Source organism: Schistocerca nitens, chromosome 2 (assembly GCF_023898315.1).
Source record: "Schistocerca nitens isolate TAMUIC-IGC-003100 chromosome 2, iqSchNite1.1, whole genome shotgun sequence".
Classification (NCBI taxonomy): Eukaryota; Metazoa; Arthropoda; class Insecta; order Orthoptera; family Acrididae; genus Schistocerca; species Schistocerca nitens.
In genome coordinates, this window is record NC_064615.1 from 1,120,702,170 (window position 1) to 1,120,720,753 (window position 18,584).

The window sequence follows — 18,584 nt, forward strand, 5'->3', positions numbered from 1 at the left end:
CCAACACAAGTGTAAAACGATCCAGCAATGAAGAATAATAAGGTTCAGGTTCGGCTCTACGTTTTCCCAGCTAATCAATGAGGATTATTCCTTGAGAATCGCAATAAACAGCACGGCACTGGAGAATTCTGAACCAATCTCATTGTACATTGCTACATACATTTGCTACATGATGGAGAGGAGTACTGTAATCCAAGAACTGTCAAGAAACTTATTACTTCCTCCCTAAGGTATCTCATGAAATGATCATCATTTCAGAGCTATCGCAGGTGTCAGTGCAGAATTCGAGCATAGGGCGGTTTTGATGTACCCGAAAGAATGATTCTCACACGGTAGATGATGTCGACGTTTATCGGAAGCTAAGAAGCCCAATAAAGCATCTTCCCTGACAGTCACATGCTGAATGGCTGTATTTTTAAGAATACCTCTATACAGACTCACAAGACGAAAAAGTATCGCTATAGACGCTTTGAGGTCTACCTGCATATGTGGATGACGAAGCCGTCGTCGACTCCCCTGTCCAGCACGCTCTGGACGGCCTCCCTCGTGCAGACGGACAGCCCCAGGACGTTGACGTCCAGTGTGTGCTGCCACTCGGCTGTCTGACCATCTGGCAACAAAGCATGCCGCCATCATCAGTCAGCCATAAAGCGAAGGACGAGGACTGCAGTGAAACCGTGTGTACCGACACATCATTCGAAATGCTTATGCTGTTAAAGTTAGTGATCCTGTATACAATGAAGCTACTCAGAACAGCCACTATTTTAAATGTAGTGACAGAGCATCGCCGTTTAAGCCGATTCTGTAATCCTCGTCACAAGAAGTCGACTGCAAACTGTTGTATCTACGTCTTCACAGCCACTTTATGTCACCAGTATTATCAATTTGAGATGCTGAAGAGTGTCTTCCACGGGTCCAACCTGTACAAGTCGGAGGGTGTCACATCTGCACTGTGCGAAGCGTAAGGGATCTTGATCCAGTCTAAGAAGGTGCCAGTTTATCTGCCAAAGATTCGTGCGGTTTTGCATTACCATTATGAATTGGAACCGCTTCCGTGTTCTTGTGTAATCTCTTCGTGGTAGTGACGACTTTATGCCTGTAAAAGGTGAAAGTGTGACTCGCTACTTATGAACAGCGGCATTACAGAAAATCAAGAACTGCGTCCTTATCATTCCAAAAATAGTAATTATGAATTTTTTTGCCGATGGCTACCTCTTACATTTGTTTAGTATTCGGAAGGTGATGCGTCGCATGTACCTGGACCTTTCTCATTCTGGATTATATACAGAGTGGTCGGATGCAGTCTGTAAATCTTTTGAGGGTGTTGCAGTGTAGGCTGAGTTGAGAAATAGTTGTTAAGAAAAGAAATCAATACGTTGCGCCGTTTCAGAAATAGCAAGCACTGAAGGTCCTTGAGCGCACAAATTCAAACGGCCCACCAGATGCAGCTGGTATCAGTTGTTATAGCATGGATGCCAACATTCGAGACTACTCAGCCTTCGGCTCTGGTTCGATCCTTACTGCCGTCTCGTGTCCAATTATTGTGTCGCTCTCTTGCTCGGTATTCGGGAAACAAACGATCATGTTTGGCGACACTGTCTCTGGCGGGCCTCCTGAATTTGCGTGCTCAAGTTGCAACGGCCTGATTTGCATTGTCTTTTACAGGGACACGGCGCAACGTATCGAATTATTTATCAGCACATCTTACCCTGCAACAGCATTACGTGCTATTCAGACTGTTTAGCACAACCCTGTATATTCACGTTTCGTCACTGGCCAGTAGATGGGATGCAAACATGTCTTTATTGGCTTCCAACACTTGCAACCTTCTCTTTATCAGTCTCAATCCAATATATTCACACTTTACGATATTACATTTTTTTCCACTCTACGTAATGCTGTTGGAACGCAGACCATGTTTTTAGAAAGCTCTCAGGTTCTTAAACCATTGTTTGCGTAAATAGACTCGTCGCCTCGCTGAGGATTTGTGTCAATGATTTTAGTTTAAAGCGTCCCACTTTTGACACTATGAAACAGTACGTAACACTGTAATTCCTTTACTATCAAAAAATTTTATTTCATTATATTTCGTATATATATATATATCTCATATTTTATTTTTCAATTTCAGTATTGCGTTAATGTTTTGAAGGAATCATCATAAATCATTTGTAGCTGATATTTCATCAGAAATGTGCCTAAAATCTAACATCCAATAAATGTATGAATTTAAACTACAAAGAACACATCTAAAACAAAACAAGTCGCCTCTAGTGAGAATATCGTAAAATAATTCAATCGTACTGTGCGAATGGAACCTGCTGCCTAATTGAAAAAGACTCAACTTAAACAAAAATTATTGAAGCAAGTTCTGTAGGTTAAAAATACCTATAATACCAAAGGTACACATAATTGCTTCGTTACAAAATGGTAAATACAAACAATATTGATGAAGGAAGTTAATGCAAGTCGCATCACAGAGGTGCTCTGCTAGTACACAACCTTACACTTCCAGGTGTGCCAAACTTATACTAATGAATGCGGCAGGGAATTATTCCATCGTATAACCCTGGTTAAAACTGGATAAAGGTAAGAGGGTAGATGAACAAGCATTAGCTCGCCCTCTCGGATCAATCCAACAAGTAAAACTCTATTAATTTGGTATGTAGTGTCTCTCTCAATCTCTCAATTTGTTTAGTCGATTCCCACTCTCCATCACCCCATGAACTAGAGCATGTCGAGTTCTTCAGTCCTGCATTTTCTCCTGCAGACGTTCCAGCTCCGAATCCATTACTGATGTGACGCCATCGATTCATCTCATCCTTGCCCGCCCTCTTCTTCTGCCTCCGATCTTGCTCAGCATTACCGTCTTTTCCATCGAATGGTGTCTTCTCGTAATGTCCCCAAAGCAGGTCTGTTTTTTTTTTTTTTTTTGCTTCATTATTATACCGTTTAAGCAGCAATCTGGTTTTTATTTACTGTATTCATACTCTTTTCACTCCATGGAACTCTCTATTCCTTAAAACACTGTCATAGTTGTAATTCCCCTCTCTTCAAAGCAGTAACGGTCCCTTGATTTCGTAGCTGCATTCAACATCACAGAAATTACCTCCACTTTTGCTCCTCCCGTATGCCATGAAGTGTTACGTGCAGTTGCATAATTTTCGTTTTCTTGACGTTCTAACTCAGATCAGCCTCTGTACTTTCTCCTTTCACTTTAAGTAAGAGGATGTTTAACTCTCTTCCACCTTCTGCAACCGGCCGGCCGAAGTGGCCGTGCGGTTCTAGGCGCTACAGTCTGGAGCCGCGTGACCGCTACTGTCGCAGGTTCGAAACCTGCCTCGGGTATGGATGTGTGTGATGTCCTTAGGTTAGTTAGGTTTAAGTAGTTCTAAGTTCTAGGGGACTGATGACCACAGCAGTTCAGTCCCATAGTGCTCAGAGCCAAGCCTTCTGCAACCAGTATGGTGTCATCTGCATTTGTAAGATATCTATCTCAGCTATTTGAATTCCAGTTTATTCTTCATCTATCCCAGCATTCCTCATAGTGTCCACTGTTGAGCCAACTGACTTTGATCCTTTCCCGTCGCAAGGCTGAACTCACCTTGGTAGAGTTACAGGCATGTGTCATTGTGAGTGGTGGTGGTGGTGGTGGGGGGGGGGGGGGGTGTAAAGGCGGAGCGGGGACGGATGGAGAATCATTCTGGGGGGGGGGGGGGGTTACTAGCGCAAATAGGGTGACTGACTTTTGATATGGGCTGATAGTTATGCCCGATACCTGGGACCGAGATTCATACCAACCACTCCTTAAGAAGGTGCGTCTTAACATGTTAACGTTAAAGGCCGGCAGTATCAATAAGCACCATTCACGTACGTAAGCAATTGACAACAATAACTAAAATCTTACGTCACATTTTAATTATTTCATCTACCTTATTCTTTACTATGTCATATTCATTTGTTTAGGAATGACTGTACTAACATGAAAGGCAAAAACATAGGAATGCAAAAGCGAATTTTAGATAAATCCTCAAGCATTTTTAGTTCCCTGCAGTAGTTTTTCCCTAATTCTAGTCGCAAATTCTAGCTGCAAAGGCATCGTTCTACGCAGTTTCCTACTTTTGTTTGGTGAAAACAATTTTTGGTTTCTTTTCTGTATCTGTGCGACGCTGGGCAGATTTAATGGTCATAGACGAGGGGCGTTCAATAGGTAACGCAGCGTTTCTTTTCTGAAAGCAGGTTGGTTCTATTCAGGATTCTATTAAACCTTATTATTCCCCACTCTTTGGGGACAAATCCCTATTTTTCAACATTATTTCCGTTCAATGTGACGGCCTCGCACCACCTCGCTGGGCTCGCTGGGAGAGGCAGTATGCTGACATGGTACGACTCTACTGGACGACATCGGAGGCACTGGACCCAACAAACGTCGGGAGGCGCGAGATCCTGGCCGTAGGGTGGGTGAGGAGGAACAGCCCAACGAAGTTCTGTACTCTCGGGTGCGCATACTTGTGTGAGGGCTTAGATTGTCTTGGAGAAGGAGCAGTTTGTTGGCATTTTTGTGGCGACGAGCACACTGAATTCGTTCAGTTTCCTGAAGGTAACAGAACACAGTTCAAAGTTGATCGTTGCCCCGTGATGTAGGCCAGCAAACAGAATAACCCATTGAGAATCCCAAATGGCCGTCGCCATGACTTCATCGTCTGAGGATGCGGCTTTGAACTTCTTCTTCACAGGAGATGTGGTGTGGTGTGACTCCATGGACTGCTGCTTCATTTTCGGTTCGAAGTGATGAACCCGTGTTTCATCGCCTTTGTGGTTGTTCTTACAAAGAATTGCCTCGATCAACCTCTTGACGGGCAAGTAATTCCACGCAGATGGTTCTTCGTAGTTATTTTTTGGTCATCTGTCAGTCGCCAAGGAACCCACATCTTTCAGTACTCCAATTCGAGAACGACTGCGTATTTGACTGCGATCCGTCGATCAGCTCGAATGAGAGTGGCTACTCGTTGCAACAGATGAAGCGTGACAGCTGTGTGCGGCCGCCCAGACCGCGGGAGATCGCAAGGTTTCGCGACCTTATTTGCGATGATGACAAATGCCTCACCCTACGAATAATCCTACTTTCGTTCAGCGCCAGGTCTTCGCAGACATTTTGCAACCTATTACGAATACCTGTGAGTCTCTGGTTTTCCGACAAAGGAAACTCAACAACAACTCTCTGCTTGCAACGCACCACTTGTTACAGACGCCATTTTGAATTCTACGTATGGCGCCGCCAGATGTTGAAACTTCATAAAACTAGAGGGGTGAAGCGGAAATATTCCACCATGTCCCACAGCAAATTCCGCAATTTGCTAGCCGGAATTGGATGAGATAACGAAGTGTTGCATTACTTGTTGAACGCCCCTTTTATGTATCCTAAAGTTGAAGCCACTGAGTGCAGCAAGGTGGGAAAGTAGATTTGATGGAGTCGTCCATCTTTAGTACAAAATATAAGAGACTAGCGATGCACTGGTTGAAGTAAGCGAAGACGAAAATACGAACATAATGGGTGCACGTGAGGATGGCAATTTGGCTGACTTTATCAGTGCTTTCCTTTGTTGTAAGAAGGCCAATATTTGTTCTGTCTCACGGCGAAATAGCTAGCCAAATGCAAACCAGTATTATTGCGGGTCCTATTTCACATGCTATCGTCTGTCCACTTAGTCTTGTTTCTTGAGAGCCACAGTTCTGTTAGGAATTTTTAGACTTAATTCTATACGTTTCGTGCCTTTTGCAACTTCTGCCATAGTCGGCGACCTACCACTGTTCAGCGTTGCAGCGAACAGTCGGTCAGTGCGCGACTAACAGGTGAGCGGGTATTTCTTTATCTTTGTGGTGTGCTGTCAATATATACCACATGTGAAGATAACAGTCTACGTACATACGCACTGACACAAAACTTTTCTCTCCCGCCTATCATGTGAATTACAGCAAGCAATCGGTACGAAGCTCAAAGCGTGCATATTAGACGTAATGCGAGATCTCTATTCGCCTCTGCTCCCTGCCTGTCACACCCTACCCCCCTCCCGCCCCCGCGGCGGTCTTTGTGCTCCTCCCTCCGCACTGCACGCTCGCCTCTGCCCACGGAACGAGAAAGAGGGAACACATTTTAGTTGTACACTCTGCAACTGACATCACTTAATTCTGGGTGACGTATTTAATTTTGGAGTTATAGTTCAAAATAATTTAGACTGTAAATCTTTCACTTCTGTTGTACTCAGTTGTTTCCCATATCTGGCTCTGTCTCAAATACGTATTTACATCAAAAAGAGCTATAATTATGTGTGGTATGTGAAAATAAGACGTCAAGGACTAATGACCGCCTGTAAATAGAAGATGGGGCGCTTTCCTGCTTGTTTCTTCGTCACTACTTCTACAGGGTTATCACAAAGTCCCATTAACCCCTATGTATTGCAGGGAAGCTACGTTGTTCTCTTTTTCTTGTAGGCAGTCACATATATCTAAATCATGGCTGATGAGCGCACTTGCACCATCTAGGAACGGATCGAGATGAGCATGTGTGTTCACGAACGACCTCATACAGTAAAATCAATAAGAAATATTCGTCTAGATTTCAATGCAATGTTTCATAAATATTCCCTACCAAACCTAACAATTTTACGGTGTGAGAAACACCAATTTCATCTCAATGTATAAAACATGAGATGCGATCAGGAAGACAATAAATATTAATCCAAAATTATCTGGAGGATGCAGTGTCTGTCGAACGTTCGCTAAAAGAAGTCCATTCGTAAGCGGTCATCGGAATTGGGAGTTCGATACTCTACATTACAAAATCATATGAGGAATGATGACAAGCTAAAGGCATTCAAACCTTCGTTTGCCAAGGAAATGAATGGTAACGACACCCTAAAAGTCATTAGGCTTGTGTGGGGTTGAATGCTTGATGACTTAGCAACTATTCCTTCAAGTCACAAATTGTTTTTCTCGGACAAGTGTGTAATATATCGCAGTGCAAGAGCCAGAAACGCTTCTGGAATAAAGAAGACCAATATTTTTATGACGAACTTGAATACAACCCACCATATGTCATGACATTGGCTGCAATGTCTGTAACGCACTTGGTAGCTCCATATTTCTTCAACGGTTCTGTGAATCACACTGCGTATCTCACCATATTACGCGATTTGTTTATTCCGTATCTGCAAGATCGGGGACTGCACGGTCGTATGTGGTTTCAGCAGGATAGGGCACCAGTCCATTCTGTTATCGCCATTAGAGAAAGCTTCAATGAGACATTTCATTACAAACGGACTGGATGTCGTTCTGTCCATTCGCGTGTACCTTTGGAGTGGCCGCTTCGAAGTCCTGATCTGTCATCCTGTGTGCAATGCATTTTATGGGTTTCTGTCACACGTTGCGAGACAGATGAATTCTGTTCGACGTACGTTTACTGCCATCATGCAAGCAATTTGGAGAATTTCACATCTTACATGTAAGACATCATACTCTGTTGTGAAAACCATGGCGTACACAGACACCCTGGAATAAATAATTAAGAACAGTCTCACAACCTCAAAGTTGTCCTCTGTCATGTTTCCATATAAACACGCCACCTAAGAATATACGGACATGCCATAGGGGGAATGGGACTTTGTGATCACTCATTGGTCTTCCGAGTAATCCATGCTTCAAAATTCTAAGCTGAATGACGGCTCAGCTTTTTTTTTTTTTTTTTTGTCATCAGTCTACTGACTGGTTTGATCCGGCCCGCCACGAATTCCTTTCCTGTGCTAACCTCTTCATCTCAGAGTAGCACTTGCAACCTACGTCCTCAATTATTTGCTTGACGTATTCCAATCTCTGTCTTCATTTACAGTTTTTGCCCTCTACAGCTCCCTCTGGTACCATGGAAGTCATTCCCTCATGTCTTAGCAGATGTCCTATCATCCTGTCCCTTCTCCTTATCAGTATTTTCCACATATTCCTTTCCTCTCCGATTCTGCGTTGAACCTCCTCATTCCTTACCTTATCAGTAAACCTAATTTTCAACATTCATCTGTAGCACCACATCTCAAATGCTTCGATTCTCTTCTGTTCCGGTTTTCCCACAGTCCATGTTTCACTACCATACAATGCAGTACTCCAGACGTACATCCTCAGAAATTTCTTCCTCAAATTAAGGCCGGTATTTGATATTAGTAGACTTCTCTTGGCCAGAAATGCCTTTTTTGCCATAGCGAGTCTGCTTTTAATGTCCTCCTTGCTCCGTCCGTCATTGGTTATTTTACTGCCTAGGTAGCAGAATTCCTTAACTTCATTGACTTCGTGACCATCAATCCTGATGTTAAGTTTCTCGCTGTTCTCATTTCTACTACTTCTCATTACCTTCGTCTTTCTCCGATTTACTCTCAAACCATACTGTGTACTCATTAGACTGTTCATTCCGTTCAGCAGATCATTTAATTCATCTTCTCTTTCACTCAGGATAGCAACGTCATCAGCGAATCGTATCATTGATATCCTTTCACCTTGTATTTTAATTCCTCTCCTGAACCTTTCTTTTATTTCCATCATTGCTTCCTCGATGTACAGATTGAAGAGTAGGGGCGAAAGTCTATAGCCTTGTCTTACACCCTTCTTAATACGAGCACTTCATTCTTGATCGTCCACTCTTATTATTCCCTCTTGGTTGTTGTACATATTGTATATGATCCGTCTCTCCCTATAGCTTACCCCTACTTTTTTCAGAATCTCGAACAGCGTGCACCATTTTATATTGTCGAACGCTTTTTCCAGGTCGACAAATCCTATGAAAGTGTCTTGATTTTTCGTTAGCCTTACTTCCATTATTAGACGTAACGTCAGAATTGATCACTCGTCCCTTTACTTTTCCTAAAGCCAAACTGATCGGCACCTAGTGCATTCTCAATTTTCTTTTCCATTCTTCTGTATATTATTCTTGTAAGCAGCTTCGATGCATGAGCTGTTATGCTGATTGTGCGATAATTCTCGCACTTGTCAGCTCTTGCCGTCTTCGGAATTGTGTAGATGATGCTTTTCCGAAAGTCAGATGGTATGTCGCCAGACTCACCAACGTGAATAGCCGTTTTGTTGGCACTTCCGCCAATGATTTTAGAAATTCTGATGGAATGTTATCTATCCCTTCTGCCTTATTTGACCGTAAGTCCTCCAAAGCTCTTTTAAATTCCGATTCTAATACTGGATCCCCTATCTCTTCTAAATCGACTCCTGTTTCTTCTTCTATCACATCAGACAAATCTTCACCCTCATAGAGGCTTTCAATGTATTCTTTCCACCTATCTGCTCTCTCCTCTGCATTTAACAGTGGAATTCCCGTTGCACCCTTAATATTACCACCGTTGCTTTTAATGTCACCAAAGGTTGTTTTGACTTTCCTGTATGCTGAGTCTGCCCTTCCGACAATCATATCTTTTTCGATGTCTTCACATTTTTCCTCCAGCCATTTCTTCTTAGCTTCCCTGCACTTCCTATTTATTTCATTCCTCAGCGACTTGTATTTCTGTATTCCTGATTTTCCCGGAACATGTTTGTACTTCCTCCTTTCATCAATCAACTGAAATATTTCTTGTGTTACCCATGGTTTCTTCGCAGCTACCTTCTTTGTACCTATGTGTTCCTTCCCAACTTCTCTGATGGCCCTTTTTAGAGATGTCCATTCCTCTTCAACTGTACTGCCTACTGCGCTATTCCTTATTGCTGTATCTATAGCGTTAGAGAACTTCAAACGTATCTTGTCATTTCTTAGTACTTCCGTATCCCACTTCTTTGCGTATTGATTCTTCCTGACTAATGTCTTGAACTTCAGCCTACTCTTCATCACTACTATATTGTGATCTGAGTCTATATCTGCTCCTGGGTACGCCTTACAGTCCAGTATCTGATTTCGGAATCTCTGTCTGACCATGATGTAATCTAATTGAAATCTTCCCGTATCTCCCGGCCTTTTCCAAGTATACCTCATCCTCTTGTGATTCTTGAACTGGGTATTCGCTATTACTAGCTGAAACTTGTTACAGAACTCAATTAGTCTTTCTGCTCTTTCATTCCTTGTCCCAAGCCCATATTCTCCTGTAACCTTTTCTTCTATTCCTTCCCCTACAACTGCATTCCAGTCGCCCATGACTATTAGATTTTCGTCCCCCTTTACATACTGCATTACCCTTTCAATATCCTCATACACTTTCTCTATCTGTTCATCTTCAGCTTGCGACGTCGGCATGTATACCTGAACTATCGTTGTCGGTGTTGGTCTGCTGTCGATTCTGATTAGAACAACCCGGTCACTGAACTGTTCACAGTAACACACCCTCTGCCCTACCTTCCTATTGATAACGAATCCTACACCTGTTATACCATTTTCTGCTGCTGTTGGTATTACCCGATGCTCATCTGACCAGAAATCCTTGTCTTCCTTCCACTTCACTTCACTGACCCCTGTTATATCTAGATTGAACATTTACATTTCCCTTTTCAGATTTTCTAGTTTCCCTACCACGTTCAAGCTTCTGACATTCCACGCCCCGACTCGTAGAACGTTATCCTTTCGTTGATTATTCAATCTTTTCCTCATGGTAACCTCCCCCTTGACAGTCCCCTCCCGGAGATCCGAATGGGGGACTATTCCGGAATCTTTTGCCAATGGAGAGATCATCATGACACTTCTTGAATTACAGGCCACATGTCCTGTGGATACACGTTACGTGTCTTTAATGCAGTGGTTTCCATTGCCTTCTGCATCCTCATGTCGTTGATCATTGCTGATTCTTCCGCCTTTAGGGGCAATTTCCCACCCCTAGGACAAGAAAGTGCCCTGAACCTCTATCCGCTCCGCCGCACTCTTTGAGAAGGCCGTTGGCAGAATGAGGCTGACTTCTTATGCCGGAAGTCTTCGGCCGCCAATGCTGATTATTTATCAAAATTTAGGTAGTGGCGGGGATCGAACCCGGGACCGAAGACGTTTTGATTATGAATCAAAGACGCTACCCCTAGAGTATGAAACGAATTTTTTCCACAAATTATTAATAAAAAGGATTTTTCTTCACTCGCGAAGATTTCCAATCACAAAGTAACCATAACATTTTTCCTCACGTACGCTTAAAAATAATATTTGACCGGGGAAAACATCTGAAAACCTATCACGAGCTTCTAGAATCCATTGCACGCAGAGTCGCCGCTCATTTGCTTTCCAAATGTGGACCAACAGACTTTTAAGTAATTGATCATTATGTTTTGGCTCATCAGTGTGTATAAAATAATAAGATTTTACCAATTGTTGGGAAGGCTTCGAGGAAAGCAATAGCTATCTGAGATCAGAGATAATAAAACCGAATGGCAGTTTATTCTAGCTATAGTAACGCTATATTAATCTGTGTCGTCTACCAGGATAACTATCTAGGCCTGTACAGCACACGCCTTGGAGACTCATTCAAACCCCAGACAGGTCAGCCCAATGTTGCGCCGCTACTGCCGCTGTTCATCAACGGACGACAGCCTTCAGTGACATGAAATGTATTCGCAGTTGCGATTATGGGCAACCATCAGCTGTATAATGGAAAGATTGTAATTGTCGTTGTACGGATATTACTACAGATCAGAACGACATAGAGTAGCAGATGGGCGTTATGAAGCTAATTCCACAGATTCGAATACTGTAATACGCTGATATCTCCCACATACCGCGGCACTACAGTTACTGTAATTGTCAGCCTGTGTCCCAGTTCGAGGTAGTTCCTGCTTATACGTATATAGGACGAAATTAGGCCTCCCTCGTGTGTGTGTGTGTGTGTGTGTGCTAAGAGATTCCTCCTGTTTATTTTTCCTTCAAATTCCGTGCGCTGTGAACAACAGCTACGTGTCCTATCGCTAGTCTCAACAACTGGTTTATCTCGCAGTGTGTTTGCCGTTTCAACATGGCATTGGCTTATCTGCCCGCCTGTGAACGCCTAATACTATTGGGTTTCTTTGGCTACGTAGTCTATAGCTGGGCTCATGATAGGGCTTACCGCCACACACTGTCTTTGCTATTTCATCATGGAACTGCCTCATCTGCCATCTTGGAACGTCGTAGACGGCTGGTTTGCTTTCAGCATTTTCCCAGAGTAGCGTATGATTCTTTTCTTTGTTGTACCTGCTGCCTCTTTTCCTCTTTCATTGACTGGGCGTATCAAACTTAGTGAACTGAACAATGCTTTATCGAAAATTGTGTCAGTATTGTGTGACAGCTTTACTTCTTATGCTACACGCAATTTGTACAACAAAAATGAGTAGTGGTTGCTTCTGTGAAGGTGCGCTAGTGCGATCGTACTGGCGCCATTTCTGCGCGCGTTCCATCGATTCTGGCCCTCGTCGTATCATCTTTGCTTGGTTGAGTGTTACCTCTGGAGCTGTGAAGTAAGGAGTGGTGTATGGAAGTCGCACCTGGACGGGTGTGTCTGAGTAGCTGGCGTACTGACGATTGCAGGGAGTTGAAACCGTTGACCGTTGGTTCGTAGGTCCCGCCTTTTCATGTAGCGTTTACCGTTGGTGCCGGTGAGCTGAGGGGGCAAAGAGCGGCTCTCGTCACGAAATGCATGAGTTAACTGTGGTGGGCTAAATACGCCGAGATGTACTGAACCTCTTGTTAGCAGCTACGAGCAGGAGGGCAGTATTATCCAGTCCCTACTTGGAGTCCTGAAGCTATTGGCCTCCTTCGCATTAACGTGAAATCATGTACGAAGACTATTCAGTAACTACTGTACTTAAAGACTGTTAATTGTCCTACGATGCTAGCTGGCCACGAATCCGGTTCTTTTATGCCTTTCAGTGACACCTTTCGGGCCTGTGTGTGTCAGTCTGGAGGTTTCTTCAAGCGCCAAGCTTGTATTGTGCAATGTCAATCTGGTACCTGAAGTCACTGTTATCATTGATTATTTGATACTACTGAGTGTGATTTTTGTTTGTTGTAGACCTTATGGCCGAAAATTCAAAAATGGCGCTGAGCACCATGGGACTTAACTTCTGAGGTCATCAGTCCCCTAGAACTTAGAACTACTTAAACCTAACTAACCTAAGGACATCACACACATCCAAGCCCGAGGCAGGATTCGAACCTGCGACCGCAGCGGTCGCGCGGTTCCAGACTGTAGCGCCTAGAACCGCTCGGCCACTCCGGCCGGCCCTTATGGCCGACCATCTGACATTTGGTGCGTAGCGAATTACAGTGTCATTCAGTCACCAAGACGCCCCAGTAAAGGTATAAGATTGACTTTTTTTGTCTTGCTTCAATTATTATGTAATTATTCTTTTAAATGACTTTTTACATTGTTCCTTGTTATTTATAGGAAGGTTAACTTCCAATGTTTATGAACGGGGTGCTCCTATACTGAAGTTTTAATAGTTGGTTTCCTTGGAAATAATTTTAAATGTCAGCTTAAATACTACTGTGTATGTTAATTTCTGTCAAACTTGTCTGCTGTTTGTCCTTTGGTATATGTTGACAGTTATGTATCGGCAGCGGTTGACGCGTTGCTCTTCTGCTGGTCCGATGTAGGGACGCGTCTTACTTCTGCTTCGGCGGCTTTCCCGTCATCGCACGAGGTCTAGGTGTTGGCAGGTCACACACGCTTCTGCGGATCTCCCATTTCAACCTCAAGCTGAGCAGCTTATTGCCGTTCTTTTGGTATCATGGCTTTGGTCATTTTGAGAAAGTAATTTTGTCAGTGTTTCTGTTATTGCAAGATTCTTGTGGGAATGTGATGAAAGCCTTTGGGCAAACTGAGCAGAGTTTTTTGATTTCTTTAAAGATATTATGGGTTTAATTGTCATTACCATTTTAGTAGGGGCCCGGTAGTTTATTTTGTTTTAGGGGCCCAGTAACTTATTAAGTACTTGATTTGTGTGTAACAGCGTTGTAGCCAATCAGTCAAGTATTACAGTTTGCACGGTTTTTACACGACGATTGCGTTTGGCCAGCTTGTCCTTTTCTTGTCTATATGGAACGAGAATAACAATGTCTTATGACACCAAAGTGTTGTCGTTTGCCTTACGCTCCCCATTATTGTTAGTAAAAGGAAAATTTAACATGATCGTGTACCACCTAGCGTGAGGTGGCTAATAGACTGTGGACACCAACATTATATGTACTTGTGTCCAATGTTTGCCTCGGAGCAGGTCTGGAGCTTACTGATGCACTGGAGATGTACGCATTTTAACGTCCTTTACTTGTCGTTTGTTCAACAAATTCAAGTCCTGTTGTGGGGTTAGCCCACAGTTGTGCTAATAGATGCGCGGACTCAGCCCTGCCACCCGTTTATTTCATCAATTATTTGTAATCGGTGTGTGTGAATCTCTAAGGAACCAAACCGCTTAGGTCATCGGCCCCTAGACTTAAACTCTACTTAAACTAACTTTAGCTAAGAACAACACACTCACCCATGCCCGAGGGAGGACTCGAACCGCCGGTGGGAGGGGCCACGCACTCCGTGACATGACGCCTCAAACCGCGCGGCCACTCCACGCGCCTTTGTAATCGGGCCATCACTGTGTTGCACCGTTGACATGTTCTTATACTACCACTTGTAATTTTAAGTATAGTGCAAATGTCATTATGCATTGCGATATTACTTTAAAAACCTCAGTTATCTGTATTAATTTAGCAAGATTCTTGGTAACTGTTAGTTGGCTTATGATAGAATGACTATTAAATAAAAATGTTTTTTGAGGGGAATGATAGATGACTCACGAAGTTGGGCCACCTGATCCTTGCTCTGGGTCTCAAACATATGACACGATATAAACAAGACATCCAGCCTTGGTCAGAGAGAAACAGTAAGCGTACAAGAAGCCTTTTCAGCACCGGCTCTGTGCGTAATTTACCACCTGTTCGTATAAACTATAAATCTTTCCAGATCCTTTGCAGCATCATGATGTCTCAAGGTTCTTACTTGAACGGAGACGAACTGTGGCTCACTTACTTGTTGGAAGGTTTTCTCTGCAAATGCCGGCGCTGTTGATAAGAACATCGACCCCTCCTAAATTCTCTTTGATCCATTTGAAGGCCCGTAGAACATTCTCCTCGCAGCTGACGTCACATTGCAATGGATAGAGCCTACCCGGAGCGTCCTTCAGTTCTCGAGCCTGCAAGAAATAAACGACAGATTTGTGGAATCTGCACTGGACAGAAGAAAAAAAAATCATTAGGAGATAGATCAAGTTTGCCATTTAACAAACTTGAATTCTACACAAGTGAGTGCTGTAATTACATGAAGAAAGAAGCTGTTGCCACTAAGGATGATAATATTCTTGTTTCCCCAGAACCTCGGAATTCGTGAACACAGGTAGCCTCACTGAACTTGATCATGTATGTGAAGAAACTTAACATAGTTATTCAGTGTTAAGCTTTCGCCACTAACTAATCGAATTAAAGCACCAAGCAGGTAACAACCAAAAACTTACATTTTCAGAATTCTTCTAAGAACTTATAGCAAATCAGTATGAGAAATAAACAATTTTTAGGACTTTAGTTGGTGTTCTGCTCGTTGTTGTAATTTACTTAGTGCACCTAAAACTAAAAAACCACCTCTTCAACTGTCAGTAACCACAATTCAGATAGGATACCGTCTACGTCAGGTGTGCCGTTCTATTGGAAGCCACATGGCCTGCTATTAACCTATTGTGAAAATCTTCGGCATTAGACTAGAATTGTCGGGAAGTAGGGCTGATGTGATTTGCACTGTTAGATAGTTCGGTACCCAGTTTCTTTGAAGCTGACGTCGTAACATAATGTTGACCATTCTGCCGTTGCCTCAGCTAAATGTGGTTGATAATTGTCATGGTGAAGAAGGAATATTAAAGTGTGTACCAATTGTTGCTCCTGTCGGGCAATCTGAGCAGCGTGTTATTCAACAAAACTTGGATTTATGGAGTTCTTGCGATGTAGCAAGTCATCTTAGGACGACCTGCACTATATAATTTGCAGTTTTTTCTCCAAGCAGCCCTCGCAACGGGCAAGAAAGTATTCATGGAATCGGTACATATCAAGAGTCCGCCGACTTGTTTCATACTGTATGATCTGTCAGAAAGGAGGTAACATAGGTGTCCAGACAGAAGCGGCTCATATTTATCTTTGCAAAGTACACAGCTTCTGCAAGCATGCCTCATGTCATCGAGCCACCTGTGAACAACTATTTGCCAGGCTTTCCAAAAGCAGTATCATTTCGACATGGTTGAGTCTCAAGTCGCTTGTATATATCGCTGCTTTTCTGACTTCATTATCTTGTACTGAATATCGAACGCGAACTGGAATATCTATTCCTTGACATCAAATTACCCCAGTTCAGGTATATTCATATTGGATATATGTTCACCACGAACGTACAGTAAGAGACTATGTAAAGCCCGAGCATCTTGCTATGAATTGGAGCCAAGTGGACTGTCTAAAGCAGAATCTTCGTCAGTTCGGTGCAGGGCTTACCTGAAGAATCCACGAGCTACGGAGACTCGTACAGTTACCCCAGTGTCCTCCAAAGACCAGAAGCGGCCAAGAGGGAAGAGAGTTAATGTGGAACACCTTTTGTTGAGTGTGACTCGAAATTCCCAAAGATCTCCAGATAAAAATTCGTAATCTGAAAACCCAATAACTGAAACCGATGTAATATCAAATAGGGGACGTGAGGTTCTTGAAGTGTTAGTTGTCATCTTATAATGAATTCTCTACTGTAAATGATGAAAGTATGTGAATGCAGCTTGCCGCTAACTTGGTGTAATGTTTTGTCTGTACAGAGGTGTATCTGTCGTCTTTATTACTCCTTCACTCTCACACATAAATCGGTACAATAAAGTTAGGGCTTCCTGTTTTATACGTAGGCTGATCCGTGATAAGACAGACAAACATTTATGGTAATGGAGGATTCTGAGTATTTTCTAGAATTTCATTCGCTCTCTCTCTCTCTCTCTGTCCTTTATCTGTGTACAGTTTAAATATATTATTTACGTGAAATCAGCCTAGTAGAATCTCTGGTGGAGCCCTTCGTCTTAATATTCAGCGGCTGGCTTGCTGGAAAAGATCTTTACATTTGTTATTTTCATTAAGCGCTGCATTCAGTTGGGAAAATCGATCGTTCGAACAATTCGTTCAGTTTACGACAGATTTAGAATTTCAGATGTGGACGAAGCCTTTTTGGACGATTTATAAAAACTCGGAGATTGCAGGCTCTCTTCGTCACAGCTGAAACTTCCCCACTAATTACAGGGCAAAGACTGTGGTGTCACCGCTAGACACCACACTTGCTAGGTGGTAACTTAAATCGGCCGCGGTCCTGTAGTACATGTCGGACCCGCGTGTCGCCACTGTGTAATCGCAATCCTAGCGCCACCACATGGCAGGTCACAAGATACGGAATAGACCTCGCCCCAGTTGTACGGACGACATAGCTTGCGACCAGACCTACCAAGTCTTCCTCTCATTTGCCGAGAGACTGATAGAATAGCCTTCAGCTTATTCCATAGCTACTACCTAGCAAGGCGCCATTTGTATCAGTGCTTATAGCTTACTACTATTCAAGAGATGTATTCCAACAAGAGAATAAAGTTAAGTATATTATTCCAGCTACGTACTTTTCTTCTTATTCATTAATAAGTCTCATGTTCCAGTACTTCACGCCCGTCTGCGTTAGTTTAGCGTGCACTTTCAGCCACTTCGATCTACAAGGTGTTGGCCCCGCTGCCGACACATCACATGGCGACGAGAGAAAGTGTTTTTTCTGCTTTGGACTGATTTGTTCTTTTTCCCTTTTTGTGCTCTGATTTGCTTGTGTCATGGCTTCGCCACAATCTCCAGATGTACTGTCCGAATTTTTTCGCTTGCAGAATCAGCAGACGCAGGCGTTATTGGAAGCCCTTGGACAGCTCGTCCAGGGTCAACGTGCGCTGCAAACCGATGCGGCAGCCGCCGCTTCATCGCTACCGCAGCCACACAACGCTGTCGCACCGCCATTTAGGCCCTTTGAGGCCACGTGCGAAACCTGGACTGAGTGGGCCAGCCAGTTCCAGTTTCACCTAGCAGCATACAGAATTCAAGGTAAAGAGCGGCAGCCGTTTTTGCTTTCTTGTGTCGGTGTGTCTACCTACCGTGTGATAGTGAAATTGTTTCCCCGACGCGACGTAGCAACTCTGTCCTACGAAGAAATTTTGTCTGCTTTAGATGCCTATTTCAAAGAAACAGTCAATGTAGTTGCAAAACGGTATACGTTCTTTCGTACAAAACGTACGGCCGGTCAGACTAATAGGGAGTGGGTTGCAACTTTGCAAGGCCTTACTAGAGACTGCGCGTTTGCCTGTGAATGTGGCCTCCCATATTCCGATACAATGGTGCGTGATGCAATAGCACAGAACGTTTCTGATGTTCGTATACGGGAACAGATTTTGAAACTCGTAAATCCCTCCCTTCAACAAGTGATAGACATATTGGATAGGCAAGACACACTTGACTTTGCTCAGGACTCATTTGAAACTTCGCCAGCAGTGTGTCACATTAATCAGCCCGCCGGGCCCGCTGC

At 43.4% G+C, this 18,584-nt stretch overlaps 1 protein-coding gene across 1 annotated transcript; it reads right to left on the reverse strand.

The window, feature by feature from the left end:
- Positions 1-476: 476 nt before the first annotated feature.
- Positions 477-16,181, reverse strand: LOC126235592 (dehydrogenase/reductase SDR family member 11-like). Its single transcript, XM_049944306.1, has 3 exons — positions 16,092-16,181; positions 15,003-15,165; positions 477-610 (listed from the first exon to the last, which is right to left on the reverse strand). Exons 1-3 carry the CDS (start codon positions 16,179-16,181, stop codon positions 477-479), a joined length of 387 nt encoding a protein of 128 aa, XP_049800263.1.
- Positions 16,182-18,584: the final 2,403 nt, after the last annotated feature.

What these genes read in the sequence shown, in the direction of transcription:
- LOC126235592 (XM_049944306.1), bottom strand. Translation starts at nt 16,181, where the DNA reads ATGCTTGCAGAAGCTGTGTACTTTGCAAAGATAAATATGAGCCGCTTC. An exon ending in CCTTTCTGACAGATCATACA is followed by an intron (nt 15,166 to 16,091) that starts GTATGAAACAAG and finishes TATTTCTTGCAG; the next exon opens with GCTCGAGAACTGAAGGACGC. An exon ending in CAGAGAAAACCTTCCAACAA is followed by an intron (nt 611 to 15,002) that starts GTAAGTGAGCCA and finishes CTTTGTTGCCAG; the next exon opens with ATGGTCAGACAGCCGAGTGG.